This window comes from Apostichopus japonicus, chromosome 10, assembly GCF_037975245.1.
Source record: "Apostichopus japonicus isolate 1M-3 chromosome 10, ASM3797524v1, whole genome shotgun sequence".
Classification (NCBI taxonomy): domain Eukaryota; kingdom Metazoa; phylum Echinodermata; class Holothuroidea; order Aspidochirotida; family Stichopodidae; genus Apostichopus; species Apostichopus japonicus.
Window position 1 is genome coordinate 5,090,723 of NC_092570.1, and position 15,580 is coordinate 5,106,302.

The 15,580-nt window shown below is 37.4% G+C and overlaps 1 protein-coding gene across 1 annotated transcript; it reads left to right on the forward strand.

Annotated features, from left to right (window-relative positions):
* Window positions 1-15,430, forward strand: LOC139975186 (DNA excision repair protein ERCC-5-like). The gene is made up of 15 exons (XM_071982873.1): window positions 1-130; window positions 539-658; window positions 1,136-1,308; window positions 2,605-2,720; window positions 3,357-3,461; window positions 4,069-4,282; window positions 4,822-5,938; window positions 6,383-6,479; window positions 6,701-6,746; window positions 7,522-7,641; window positions 7,871-8,084; window positions 8,672-8,816; window positions 9,802-9,991; window positions 11,653-11,739; window positions 12,428-15,430. The coding sequence occupies exons 2-15, from the start codon at window positions 571-573 to the stop codon at window positions 14,360-14,362; spliced, it is 4,647 nt and encodes a 1,548-aa protein (XP_071838974.1). The 5' UTR covers window positions 1-130; window positions 539-570; the 3' UTR covers window positions 14,363-15,430.
* The last annotated feature ends 150 nt before the right edge of the window (window positions 15,431-15,580 follow it).

Sequence of the window (15,580 nt, forward strand, 5' to 3'; positions counted from 1 at the left end):
AGCAGAATCACTACTTACACTAGACAAGTCTAGTCTCATATCTCATTTTTTCCCTCTATACCATTTAGACAGTCTTGGAACCCAGCTGATACCGATACATTGATGGAATGATGATGATTGCCTAACTTTTGTGAGTAAGCTGTTCAGTTAGAAATAAAGATCAGTTTTTACTCGCAACCAACGTCTAATATAATTATAAAGTCGCTTCGCTAGTGCTATAGGCCGGGAGCGGGCCTAGGCCTAGGTTAAATGAAAACTAGGCTAGCCTCATTTAGCATATGCGATGTTAGCTTATATGTTTATTGCTGTAAATTTTGCTAAATATGTTACCTGACCTGAATTTTTTTACAGAAATACAGCTGAAGAGTTCAATGTTATGAAACTTTGCCAGCATTACTTGCACATATTTTAGGGTAACCGGATCATATGTTCTGTTATTTTAGGTTGTGTACTTGACATGCAATATTTCAATTAAAGTATGGTAAGCATTTCAGTGATCTTCTATGTCTATTGCAATGCAAATTTTCTGTCGTTACAGATTTTATTGAGGCGTAAAGAAACTTGATCAGTATGGGTGTTCATGGATTGTGGAAACTCTTGGCACCGACAGGAAAACCTGTTACTTTGGAATCTCTTGAGGGCAAAATTTTGGCAGTTGGTATCCTTTATTTAACTTGAGAGAGTTTCAAGCAATGTATTATGTACACAGACTAGTACTTCATTGCACAACCTTTAAGCACTGGAGGATACAATTCTGTGTACATGGCAGTACACCAGTATTGATACATAACAGCTTGTACTCAGAGCTTTGCTGTCTTGTAGTTTAGTCTTCAGCTTAAAGCATCATTAAAAGCACCATTAAAACGTTAACTCCATGCCCCGATGATAATAACATATATATTGCATTTCATTCTGAATACTATCTTGCATACTGTATGTGCTGTATACAGCTGCTGTGGGCTTTTAAAACTGCTTATATCATGTATTTGTATTTAGTGAAAAAATTTCCAGTAATGCCATTAAAACTAGTGATTGTGCCTATGTTTTTGGGAGCTCTGGGCCACATTCAATACATTTCAATGTGTCTTGGTAACATTAATAATATTGGTTTTCCTTGATGATGCATGGATACCAGATGTCAGCATTTGGTTAAACCAAGCCATGTATGGAATGCAGGGATACCAGGCTACCAGAGCCAATGCCCATCTGGTGGTCCTCTTCAATCGTATATGTAAACTTCTTCATTACAAGATCAAACCCATCTTTGTCTTTGATGGAGTTGCTCCTGAACTGAAGAAACATACCCTGGTGAGTTCTCATGGGCTCTGTATATATATAATCTACTGTTTCAAAGCTCAACATGTGTTAAATGGTGTCATATCAATATGTTTTATATTCAGTGCATTCTGATTTTAAGGTGATTTATCTATGTTGTGGTATATAAATTTACATATCTTGATGTAAGTATAGAATGGTATCTGAACTCCTAAAATCATGGAGTGTGTTATCTTTCTGTAGTACTGTAAGTGACTCTTGCTATGTTTTCAGAATCATGGCAATTAATCGTGTGCAAATATGAAAATATAATTCAATGACTATGATGTAAAGTTGTAAACTCAAATGTTTGATAAGATCAAAACTTTGCAACATTCAGGAAAAAGAAGGCCGCATCTTCAATCCATATATTTGTAAACATGTTCTTTTGCTACGAAAGAAATTTGTTGATGTAATTAAATGTCATTTTAGATCTGAAGTAAATAAATATTGCAGTTGTAAACATAATAGTTTATATTCCTCATGCCTTTTTGAGAAATTAAACATTGTAAAAATTTTTGATGTGGAACACTTACAGAAGGTCAGGTTCTCAAATTTGCATGTTGAAATCCACAGATTGTTACCTTAAAGTGAACTGTAAGTCTTCAAAGGATTGAAGACTCGCCCCAAACCCTGTGCAGCCATCTGAAAAAGTTAACTTTAGGTTGCTTGCAAGTGATGTTTTGTTTGTGTTGCTACAAAATGCAGACAGTACTTAATGAAACTTGTTTCCTTGTTATCTTTAGCTGGACCTGAGATGTCCATTGTTGTGTCGTTAGTACACTGTGCTGTGGGTATTGACCGCAGCTTTATCTACTGGCTGTACACTAGTGTCTAATTACCGACTTTAGCAAGCTCTTTCTAAAAAAAAAAATATTTTCTGGGATCGATGGTGGTGTCTAACACTTCTGTTACACCTCATTCGAAACTAGGTCAAATTACCGGCATTAAATGTTTCTTTTTGCGCGAGTCTTCACACCCTTTAATTCCTAAATTTACAGATACTTGAAAGGTTTCAAGGTTTTTAATATTTAGTATTCCACTTTAAGATATGCAGATTTGTTTAAGTCTTAATTGCAAATTGTTTGGTTTGAGGGTTTGGAGAGGAGGTTATTATAAAGCAGTTAAAGTTGACATTTAAATTCAACCAGAATTATCTAGCGGTATATACATACTACAAGATGCAGCAAGCACCACTGTACCATATATCTTAATTGTGAGTGGTACTAGACTACTGTATGTTCATTTTTAAACATTCCTGATGAAAAGAATTAAACTTGTTTATTTCAGAATGCCAGGAGGAAGCGAAAAGAGCTGGCTGAGGCCAGAGCAAAGAGGGCGACAGACAGAATTGTGAAGAATTATCTTAAAAGTCACGCTTTGAATGAACTATCCAAGGATTCACAGTAATAAGAACTTTTGCTACCATTTTCAATGGTCACTTTTTCATTTATACCGTCTGCAGTAAATACCAGACGTTGTCCCAGCCAATATGGTTATATTTAGGGTGAATGTGTGTCGCAGAGGTATTGACCGGTTTACAAGGCTCATTAATACTAAACCTTCATCAAGACTCAAGAAGCAGTCTTCTTCAAAATACTTTGTGTATGATTATTGGGACATGATAGTGGTAGATCATGTATCCACCCACTTCTTTCCCTCCCCCATCTCCTCCCCCCCCCCTCACATTCCCTGTTCTTGGAATATCAAAATAATGCTTTTCAAAAGTCTTATTAAATAAAGGTTTTCTTCTTAACCTTCCTTTCTTTTAACTTTTCTTGCTAAGAATTTGTCTAATCAGAACACTAGTGAAATCTTATTGTATGGTCACCACATTGTTCATTTGTTACCTGCCAGTTGTAGTGACACCATAAGAAGAAAAGATGCCTTTTGGCCCTTAGTCTGGCATACTCACTGGAACTTTATTTTCCCTGTAGCTGTTGCAATCACTGCAGCAACAAAAATAGAGCAACATTGTCAGTATCTTGTGAGTTTTTTTCTTTCTATATTTCTTAAAGATTGTTCCCTTTCTTTTCTTGTAGGTCTACAAAAGGCAAGAAGCCAAGTTTATCCAGAATGCTTCCAAAGTCTGAGAAGGATGCTAGTATATTTGAACTACCTCCTTTACCAGAAGATACAAAACAAAGGTACAGATTATTCCAAATTTTCCTTAAAACTACAAATATATTCCATTGGTTTTTATTGCTAAACAACTAATACACAAATCATGGATACTGTACAAACATGTCATCTGCCCTAAATCAGACTTGCTTTTGCAAATGCTGGTTGATTATTATTTTTAGATGTTCTTTTTTTTTCACATTACTGTCCCCATTTTTATGTATATTTTTATTTTTATGCTCTTTATTGTGGTTTATAACCCTGTCTTATATCATATTTTTACTTTTATTGCTGTTGTTATTACTTTTAGATTTTCTTAAGTTTGGTAATTTTATATTCCAAATATTGTTTCTTTTGTACAGTGCTCTTGTGCATGTTTTATTTCATGATAACAGCACTTTAATATATGGTATTTATTTATATTTTATTACTATATTATTTTGTCGATCGAAATTGTTTACCCTGATTTCCCTTGAAAAAAATTCAAAACAGAATCAGTGAGTGACTCTGTTATAAAACAGTACCAGTCAGCATCCTTTCTGAAGAACTGATTTTGGCACAGATCAAGTTGTCTGTCTACTGTGAAATAAAAGAACCATTGTGCTGTAATATGTGCGTTAAACCCTTCCACAGATCCAGAACAATTCTAGACGAGAAAGAAGATATGTACCTGGACAGAATTGACCAACAGGAAGCTGTGGAGGCACAGTTTGATGACATAAATGACATCGATATTAATTCAGAAGAATTCCGCTGTCTACCTGAGGAGATTCAGCACGAGGTCATCACGAACATCAGGGAATCCAGAAAAAAGCCGTTCTGGTCTAGGTTCAAAGAGTTGCCAAAGGTAGGGTGTAAACCTGACCGTTGTATGTTATTAGAGTTGGTATTGAGTCACGTCTAACCATTCACTGAGAAGATTTTTATATCACATAAGTTGCGCCAAATGTAAAACTCTTTTTGTTGTCACTAGAGTGCATTATGGTCTTCTTTTAATAATCTACATGCTAAATAACTCAATAACTAAATAAATCAAGCCATAATTTCATGTCACGATAATTTCATGTAGCCATTCAGCTATTCCCATTGGTTTTTGTGTCATGTGTTCCCATTATATCCACCAAATACAAGTGGCATAATTAAATCAAATATTTTGTCCAGTTTGACTGCCTCTGACTGCAGTTCAATCATGACCTCAGGACAATTTTTTTTTCATTCGTTAAGTTTCAAAACCTGACTTTACATCCTATAAAGAAAACTTGAATGTAAAGTCATTAAATGCCATGCACCCAGAAATTTCACAATTGTGTGGATTAAGGTATGAAATCTATTTGTCCTACTGTAGGGAATGTCAATTCACTAAACTCGTCTTCATCTATTTTGTAGAAAGCTGACGACTTTTCCAGTTATCAGCTGAGTCGATTGTTGAAGAAGGGAAAGATGTCTCATCGCCTCGATGAATTACAGAAAGATATGAAGACCAAAACATCTGGCGATCTCGCTGTCCTATTGGACTATGAAACTCGTCTGCAAGCATTTGAGGCTGGGAGGGTCGCCTCAGAAGATGCTCAGCACTACCTCCTGATAAAAAATAAACCACAAAATGATGAAAAGAAGGAATCGGATGCTGAAGAGGAAAACGAAATGGAAGTGAGAAATTTTGACCAGAAAAGACCACCATTAGAAGGTGAATACAAAACTCTAGAGGTAATGAGTAGGATGGAAGCCGGTGATGATGAACGGAGTGGAAAATATGGTGGACATCATCTACCATCATCTACGAGATTAGCTCCAGCTGAATCAGTCGAAACAAGAAGAAAGAATCAAATAAGACATGAAGTCTTGCAGTTTTTTCGAGAATACAACACCTCCGTAAAAGGACAAAAGAATGATAACAAAGTTGACAGTGATGAGAAATTAAGGAAAAAGAGAAAAAGTAACCTTATCGTAGATGAAGAAGATTTAAGAGGATTAGATAAAAGGAAAGAAGATCAGAGCTCAACAAGTCCTAAAAAGAAAAGAAGGCACGAAGAAATAACCGTAGTGGAAGAAGTAGAAGATAAACTCGAATTAAAGGAGGAAGGTGTAAAAAAAAAACCAAAGAGCCAACAGCAGCCCGGGTTTCTTGGTCAATCAGATGTTAATTTATCAGATGAATACGATTCGGATCAGGAGAAAGAATTGAACGTTGAGAAATCAAGAGGTGTTGTGGTTACAGAAAGAATAATTGAAGGTGATTGTACTAGTGAAGTCAAACACAGTGAAGGTACCCCTGTGAAGATGGATGTGAACATTGTGGAAGATGTACCGAGTATCCAAGATAGGACTCTGGTAGATTCCGATACAAAAGGAATCAGTGTGATGGAGGATGAGATATTGATGGTAGAAGACGAAGATGGGAGGAAAGAAGAAAAAGAAGACGTGAAAGAAATTGATACAGACGGATTAGTGACAGGGCAGGATGATACCAAGGTAACAGAAGATGCTGAGAATTCTGAGCACTGTAAGTGTGATCTGGTGAAAATTTTATCAGTTTGTTAAGATTGTTTAATTGTGCAAATGGTATCCTTCAAGTTGAAGAAACCATGTCAGAAAGGATGCAATGAGCTTTGTTTTACTAAGGTTTGCGAAAAATTGCACTACATGTTTGGGGTGATTTTGTTACAAAGGCCATCTGAATTTGATGTAAACAGGTAGTCATCTGTCAGGCGACCTCCATATACTGACTTTGGTCATCCAAACATCTCAGAAGACCATTAAAACTTTGCCCTGCAATCCATTTAAAATGCTTCAAACTCCATACAAGTCATAGACTTGTTTTTCAAAACTTTGGAAAAGTCTGGGAAGTGAAATCAATTACTTGAATACTATATATCTGTTCTGCTGCTTTTAAAAATGGTGCCAACTGTAAATATTAAATAGCTGTCTCCTTATTCTGTACCAACAGCTGGTGAGGTTGAGCTATTGCCATCTGAGGAACCAGGAAATGATGTTTTATTGATACCAAATTTAGAAGAGAGTAAAAATAATGCAACACTGTTGGAGTAAGTAAACAATTCAATTTCCCACCATTTGTTGAGGGGGGGAGAGGGGGGGACTAGGCTGGGAGACTTGGTTTTACAGTGAATTCCTTTATAACTTCAACTGAGTACCTTTTGGGACCATGGAAGAAATATATTTGCTCCATTGTGCCCAACATAAAACTGTCCACGTCTTGTATTTTGTCAGATAGGTAATTATTTTCTTTCTAATTATTTTCTTACAGTGAAAGTGCAACTTCCTCAAAGGACTCTACTTTTATGTTTAATCAGGTATGTAATCTCCTCTCCTTGTAACTTAAACATCAATAACAACATATAACTTCTATTAATGTTTCACTGTTCTATAGAAAGACATGTTCCATCAAATATTACTTCAATTAATTTAAAGTAGACATTCAGTAACTTACAAGAAACTTTTCATAATTTTTTTCGCATATCAATTTTTTTCTACTTATTTGATCAATACAACAATATACACATGTAATTGATTAAGTTAACTATTTAGCATACATAGTTGTGGGCAGAGTTATTTCACAAATCCTAATGTAAAGTAGAACACTCCCATGCAGGAAAGGAAGAAAACAAACAAGGAAGCAACAAAAAGAACAAGAAACAAACTTTGTGTTCCTCTGTACACCTGCTTAACAGTCCTAACTAATGTACACAGTCAATTGAGATGGTAAATAACCAACACTTAATCTTGAAGGGATAAATTAATCAATAATATACTGCATTAGTTAACCTATCTTACTGAAAAATGAATTAAATAATCCCTGATGCTGTGTTTAATGAGGTAGATGAAAAGGATTGTGTACTAGTAGCTTTTGCAAAATGTGGGCCTGAAAGTGTAACATAGCATGTTTGATTATCCGTACAACATAGCATGCTTGTATATCCGTACAACATAGCTCAAACCAGTGACTACTGAACACAGAACCCTGTGAAGTCCGAGTTACACAAACGCATTGTAATAAAGCAGCACCGAGCTTACCCAGTGATTCCCTTTGTTTTCTTACGCTTTGCATTATGTTTTTGACCACAACAGGAAGATTTTAATACAATGCAAGATAAACTTGATCTGGAGAGACTAAATTTGGAAAAAGACAGAGGGAAGGATCAACGAATGTCAGCATCGGTGACAGAGGCCATGTACAATGAGACAAAGGTAACTCCCCTCCCCCTCTTATCCCCCACCCCCCACACCACCACCACCACCATTGCACATGGCCACTGATCCCATATTCCATTATACCCTTGAGAAGGTCATAGAAGGGACCTATTATAAATCCTGGATGTTGATAACATTCCATACTTTATTTTACTTTCCACAAGGTCATGTGAAGATATATTTGATAATTTGCTATTTTCTTCCCCTTTCCTTCTTATTTTTTCAGGAGCTGTTAAATCTCTTTGGTATTCCTTACATAGAGAGCCCCCAGGAGGCTGAAGCTCAGTGTGCCTTCTTAGATTTATCTGGGCAGTGCCAGGGCATCATCACAGACGACAGCGATGTTTGGTTATTCGGAGGTCAGAGAGTCTACAAAAATTTCTTCACCAAAGATAGAGATGTTCTCTTCTACCATGATCAAGCCATTGAAGGACAACTGAGTGAGTTACAGTGATTTCTCTAGCATGCTTAACTGTAAGCTATATTAGTGTCATACTTCATGATTTTGTCATACATTTGTCTATAGCAGCAGTTATACTTGTAGTCTGCAGTGGGCTCCTAGCCAAAAGGCAACAGGAATCTTTGCGGTGGTGTGAGTGCGTGAATTTTGTGGATGTGTGTATCAGGCCCTGGCTTTGTCAGCACTGTAACTCAAGAAAATGTTCTCATATAAAAATATTGCAAGGAATCACTAAGCATGTTGGCAGTCTGGTATAATGATGACAGCATTCAGACTGATAAGTGGGGGTTTTTTTCTCCTTTGCCTAACACTATTACTGTACTGTGAAAAATATGACCTAGCTTTCATGTTTAAATTGAAAATAGTAATTTCATGATATGGTCAACCAATTTAACCATATATATATGTCCTGTGAGTAGGGGCATTTATGTGTGTGTGGAAGGGGGGGGGGGGAGGGCGGGAGTTGTATGTAAGTTGTATATCTAGTGCATTTGGTGCCTTGTGAGCTTGTCAGGTACCACTTGTGTTGGCATGTCTAATCTTTGTTTGATCTGATATCTTTCACAGCTCTTGATAGATATAAGCTTATCAACATGGCATTACTGATGGGGAGTGATTATACCATCGGTATACAGGGAGTCGGCTTTGTTACAGCCTTGGAGATTATGAGTGAATTTTCTGGAGATGGCATCGAAGGCCTAGAAAGGTTCAGGTAGGGTCACGACCACACATGGCACCATATTTGTTTGTATGTGCAGAGAAGGCATTCATTAATCGGTTTCATATAATGAAAAAGATTATCAGATGTTAAAAATGTTATCAACATGGCATTACTGATGGGGAGTGATTATACCATCGGTATACAGGGAGTCGGCTTTGTTACAGCCTTGGAGATTATGAGTGAATTTTCTGGAGATGGCATCGAAGGCCTAGAAAGGTTCAGGTAGGGTCACGACCACACATGGCACCATATTTGTTTGTATGTGCAGAGAAGGCATTCATTAATCGGTTTCATATAATGAAAAAGATTATCAGATGTTAAAAATGTAGTAAAATTTGTAGAGAAGATTATTCCAACATGTGCTTTCTTGTAGTTGTCCCATATATATATATTTTTTGGGGGGGGGCGGGGTTTGAAGGTGCAGACCGACTAAAAGCTGTTCATCTTACAGTGCAATATCTATTCAATAATGATTGGTACACTCTGCAAATCTTTCAAGAATGACACCAAAACATTCTATATTAATATGTAATTATTGTAGTTACTGCAGCTTCTCCTATGAGCCCTTAAAAGATCCATTGTAATAAAGACAATAGCTATAAATTAGATCTATAATTACTGTAGCTCTATATGCAAAGTTGTTTTAATTATAACATAAAACAGGGCGGTATGCCCATAGAAGTTGTCTAATTCTCCTGTGGCTGAATGTAAAACATCCCCAGACTGACAATGGAAGGTGGGGTGCCCCCTCCCCCACCCCGTCACTTTGCACACGCCACTGTTGGTTACCAACGGTTAGCCATATGTGACCCCAACAGCTTTTTTGCATTTCTGGAATATCCACCAGACCAAATGCAAGTTAAATTGGCATCTGTAGTAATATAATGAAGTAATATGAGTTAGAGTATCATTTTGTACTCCTTAAGGGAGAGAAATAAGATTGTAAACATGTATGTTATCTGTATTCCATTAACAGGAAATGGTGGGAAGACGCTAATAATGAAGATATATCAGCCACTGATGCAAAAATCCGATCCAAACTAAGCAAAGTAATACTTCCGTCTGACTTTCCCAACCATGTTGTGGTCAGAGCTTATCTCGATCCGGAGGTCGACAAGTCCGTAGAAAAGTTTACCTGGAATTCTCCTGATTTGGATCTATTAAGAACATATCCTTTTCAATTTACCACTGGAAATTAATTAGAGGATTTATTTCCTAATTTTTTTACACTAAAGCAAAACGAAGGACGCCTGTCTGGTGCGTTAACGTTAGTTAGGTCAAATGCACAGGGTCAAAAATATAAACTGCCATGCCACGGAAGATCCAAACCCCTGAAATCATGTTTTGATCACTGATTTGAATGGTTTGTGTAATCATTACTGTAAAAGGAAAACAATTCCAAGAAGAAAGGTGTATGGAATGCCAAGTGGGCATTAATGAGGCTCATTCTAGTATTTGAACAGACAAATAATCTGCAACATGAAAAGGTTTGATAAAATGGATAAAACAAATCAGTATTCTGGGAATAAACGTTAATTATTTCGTTGGCATTTGGCAGGCAGGTTTTTTCCTTTCTTTCAGAGGTTCTTCAAGAATAATAATAAATCATTCAGCACATTAATGGAAACACCTGGTTCAAACTGCATCTCTAATTTAATTCATTGAGGTCTGCTCGAGTGCCTGAAAGGTTGCATTGAGAATAACAATTAACAACTTATAGAGAATAACTGTCTCATTTACAAACATTTATTCCGTTGGAATTTAGTGCATAGCATGCTACTCCTTTGGTTTAAAGGCATTGAAGACTCGCCCCAAACCTCGTGCCATGCTCTGAAATAGTTAACTTTTCGTTGCTTGCAAATAACGTTTTCTTCTTGTCGCTACAAAATGCATACAGAAATGAAACGTGATACCTTGTTATCTTTTATCTAGACCTGAGGTGTCCATGCTGCTATGTAAACTGTGTTGTGGGTATTGACCGTAGCTGTATGTATCGACTGTACACTAGTGTTTAATTACCGACGGTGGCAAGCTGTGTGTGTATTTTCTGGGATCGATGGTTGTGTCTTACACTTCTGTTACACCTCATTCGAAACTAGGTCAGATTACCAGCATGAGACGTTTCTTTGTGCGCGAGTCTTCACACCCTTTAATATAGAGCTACATCTTGTCAGTATTTACTAGTGTTGCATAGATATCACTAATCTCGGCCTTGACCAGTACCTGATAACTTAAATCTCAATTTCAGTGGATACCAATATTTAACAAGGAATCCTTGTCCAGACATTGAAAATATGAAGTTGAAGAACTTTTTGTGAAACAATAATAAGCATTAATTATAAGAATATTGAGGATTTCTAAAGAGCAGACATATCCACTGATAACGGTGCTCAAGGCGCATCACAATATTACCCGGGTCGAAGATAACCGTTACCTGTCAAACATAGAGACAATCCCTCCACATGGCAGCAGTTAAACAGCACCCAACTTACAGTTTATCTCACAGGTCCCATTTATACACCCGGGGTGAGGAGAGGCAATGTAGATAAAGAGCTTTTACCCACGGACACAACGTAATGATCTGGCCAGTACTTGAACCGGCAAGACTTAGATCAAGTCCATTGCCTGTCCATTGTCCATTGCAAGTCCACCACTAGAACACAATGCTCTCACAACGGATATTAGGTTGAGGTTACCACTATTGGCTGTTACAGATAGTGCATATCGATAATAAGTGCAACACTAGTATTTACTCTACAAACCAGGCATTCATTAATACTGTTCTACTAATTACTAATTGTTATATGTAGATTCCTTAATTAGAGTTACGTATGCAATGGAAAAGATGGGCTGGATTCAAAGCAAAACAGACGAGATCTTACTACCTGTCCTCAAAAGGTTCCGGGAGAAAGTTGTAAGTTTTCCGTAAATTTTAAAGGATTATCAGATCTTGTCCGTCTAGTTTTAATTTCAATTTCTTTACAGTCCACTGAGTCAATTTCAACTTAAATGATCCTATTTATATTATTAGCTTTAGCCAGCAGAGTAATAATATTGAAATAAATTAGTTGAATATATAGATGTGCCCAGTAGTGATAAAAAAAAGTTGCCTTTCATAAATATATTTCTCTCAACAAATTCCCTCAAATATTTTGAATTGCTGTAAGTTTGTTAGCAAGAGGTATACACTAATAGCTGGTGGTCAGCCCCAACAGATTATAGATGGCCTGATTTATATTCTATTACACAATAAAACTACAAAGTTAAATGTCTGTCCAGGATTTCTCTACTTTACTACATCAACATGAAATAACATGTTGTGGTTTTATAAGGTATTTTCCTAACTTCTGTGATATTTCAAGGTTTTTGAAAGGTATGGTATGTATCCCGGCTGATAGCTAGCCAAGAGTGAAATGACCATGATAGGGTTGAAATTGTTTGTAGCCCTTTACTATCGGGTATTCTCTCTATATTATGTTAACTCCTAAGTAGTAGTTTTAGGTTAGCAGCTTCTGTGGTTCTCCCAGATCATGTCAGCTCTCTCTCTGGTGACAATTCAAAGTCTTCTAAACCAACTTATAATGATCTGTTTCCACCTGTAGGTGCAAGGAAAGATCAGTTCCTACTTTAACTTGCAACCCAACGTAGACAGGGAACGGCAAAATATCAAAAGCAAGAGACTGCAGGCAGTCCTCCAGAAGTTATCCGCTCCGAATACTGAGGAGACCATGAATGGTGAGGAGGAGGAGGAGGAGGAGGAAGATAGCCAAGAACAAACCAAGGAGAGGAAGGGGCACGAGAACCAGCCAATGAAAGAAAATAGTCGAAAACAGTCTAATAAGACTGTCAAGAGAGGTTCGGATCCGGATTATTCATCCAACATGGGTATCGTCGAAGATATATCGGACAGTGACGACAGTGATGGTGGGCCCGATAGGGCATCCGTAGGTAGAATAGCAAGAGGGTTTGAATCTGACAGGGGAAAGCATGTTTGGATAGGTAAGACTAATCAGAGGAAGCTATTTGCTAAAAACAATAAAGGTTACGGAAGATCGTGGCAGAAACACACCTGGCAAGACGAAGACGAAGATGGTCCCTCGCCTTCGGAAGCTACTGGACACATTGCTGAGGATGAAACAGCCACAAAGAAGGATGTCAAACCGGACTCGTATTGGGAGGATCAAATATCCGACACGGAATACGATGTGGACGAGTTGGTGAGTGCGGCATCTGTAGCCGGTAAGATGATTGGAGGTGCAAGAGCTAGTAGGATCATGACAAACCTGGAGAAAACTTATAACGACGAAGGAGAAGAAGATGGAGAAGGAGGAGACAAAGAGAAGGAAGAGGATGGCCAAGCTGGTAGGAGGAAAACAAAGACTCGTTCAAAGAGAGGAAAGAGTGGAAAACAAGAGATCCCTGTTAATGATGGAAAGAGGGGGACTGGGAGGTCTAAACAGAGGACTGTAAAAGGGAGAGCAGCAAGAGCAGATGGTGAAGAATCAGATGAAGAATGTGTTGGACAAAAGAAAGTACCAAAAAGAAAACAGCAGAGAGAAAATGATGAGGAAGATTATCGAATTGAGGACGAGAGGGAGCCAGAACGAAAGGAAGAGGATGTTCACATACAGGCTAAGAGGAGAGCAAAGAGGAACCCTTACTTGAGAAAACAACCTCCAAGCAAGGTGGAACCGGCTTTGGAAAAGAGAAAAAATATTCAAACTGTTGAAGGAGAAGTTGATCAGAAGAGAAAAGATGTTGAAGATGTGGATGAACAGAATATAGGAAAAGCAAAACAAAAAAATGTAAAGCAAAGTAATAAGAAAGTTTATGATGAAGATGAGGATGAGGATTATCGAATTGAGGATGAGAGGGAGCCAGAACGAGATGAAGAGGATCTTCGAATCCAAGCCAACAGGAGAGCAAAACGGAATCCTTATTTGAAGAAACAACCTCCAAGCAAGGTGGAACTGGCTTTGGAAAAGAGAAAGAAGATTAAAACTGTGGGAGGAGAAGTTGATCAGAAGAGAAAAGATGTTGAAGATGTGGATGAACAGAATAACGGAAAAGCAAAACGTCAAAATGTAAAGCAAAGTAATAAGAATGTTTTTGATGAAGATGAAGATTATCAAATTGAGGATGAGAGGGAGCCAGAACGAGATGAAGAGGACTTTCGAATCCAAGCCAACAGGAGAGCAAAGAGGAACCCTTATTTGAGAAAACAACCACAACGGGTGACCAAACCAACAGTAGAATCCAGGTTTATTGATGATGTTGACATGAACAAAGCAAAAGAGAAAATATTTTCCCAAAATGTGAAAGAAGGCAAATTGTCACAGGGGAAGAGAAAAAGTGGTTCAAGTCGTGATACTGTTCATGCGAACAAGGAAAGCGTACTTCATCCAAGAGTTGTGTCTCCGGGAAAAGGAAAGAGAGGTCGAGGCAGAGGGAAAGGAAAGCAATTACTGAACAGAAAAACACGATTTAAATCTTCCACATATGGCCCTGCACTGTCAGAGAGTAGTGATGAAGATTGATTTAAAAGATTTTTCTTTCTTTGCTTTCTTTTGGGGGTGGGGGGGGATTTGGAAAAAGATCTTATAAATTGATTTGTGAATGATGCTCTGGAAGTAAAGTAGACATTTAAAAAGGGTTTTGACAGTTGACATTTATTTCATTGTAAATTGGTTATGATCATATGCTATAAAGTTGTTTGTTATGAACCATATCTACATTTGGATTGGTAGCCAGTGGGATTGATAAGGGTGGGAGGTGCTGAGAATTATGAGAAATGTAGTTGAGACAGGGAATGCTTTGTGTTTGAGTAATTTGTGTAACAGATTATGTGCAACTATGTGCTATGTGCAACCTTGTGCAATGTGCTATGTGCATCCTATTTGCAACCAACTATGTGCAACCTTGGTTGTTATGCAACATGGAGGGAGGGAAACAACCTTGTCCCCTTTTACTGCATTATTGCTGGTTTTCATCACGTTTCCAAAATTCTGGCTGATAAATCAACATAGAACATAGACAGAGGGATAAAACTTCTAGTACCCTTGTAAATATTTGGTACTCATACTCAGGAATTTGTACTCGCACTACAAATTTGCTGTGGAATGTACTTGAAAAAGAGAAATACATTGATTTGTTAGTGCTGGAATTTTATACCAATTCAACTCTGTAATAGTGTGGTAGTTTACCCGGGGACCCAGGTGTTCAGGGCCTTAGAGGCAAGTATGGCCCACCCGATAGTTATGAAAGGGGGTTCTCAATTTTTCCTTGAGTATATTACAAGAACGATATTACATCATTCTTTATACCATACTTTCCTGCCTCCCCCCCCCCCCAACTCCCATTGAGCACCTTGTCCTGGGGATGTTATAAATGTTGAGTAAAAAATTGTCAACATCAGTCTATAAGTACCAATATAGTAGCAGAAAAAAACTGCCCTTTCTTTCTACATCTCTGACAAAATAATGACATTTTTAAGTACAGGGAAGCAAAAATAACAATACACATTTTGCAATGTCGATGATAAAATTTAATTTTATACTACAGAAATATAATTGCAGTTTGTTATCAACAACATTTGCTCCTTATTCTATGGTTGTCCCATGTGTTATTTGAGTGTTGTTACTTTCGAAATAGCCCCCAGGCTTGTCGTTTACAAGATACTGATTCTGGATAATAAAAAAATAGACAATTAAAATGTTTAATTGATAAATAAAAATGTTATGAGGGTGGCAGTTAGA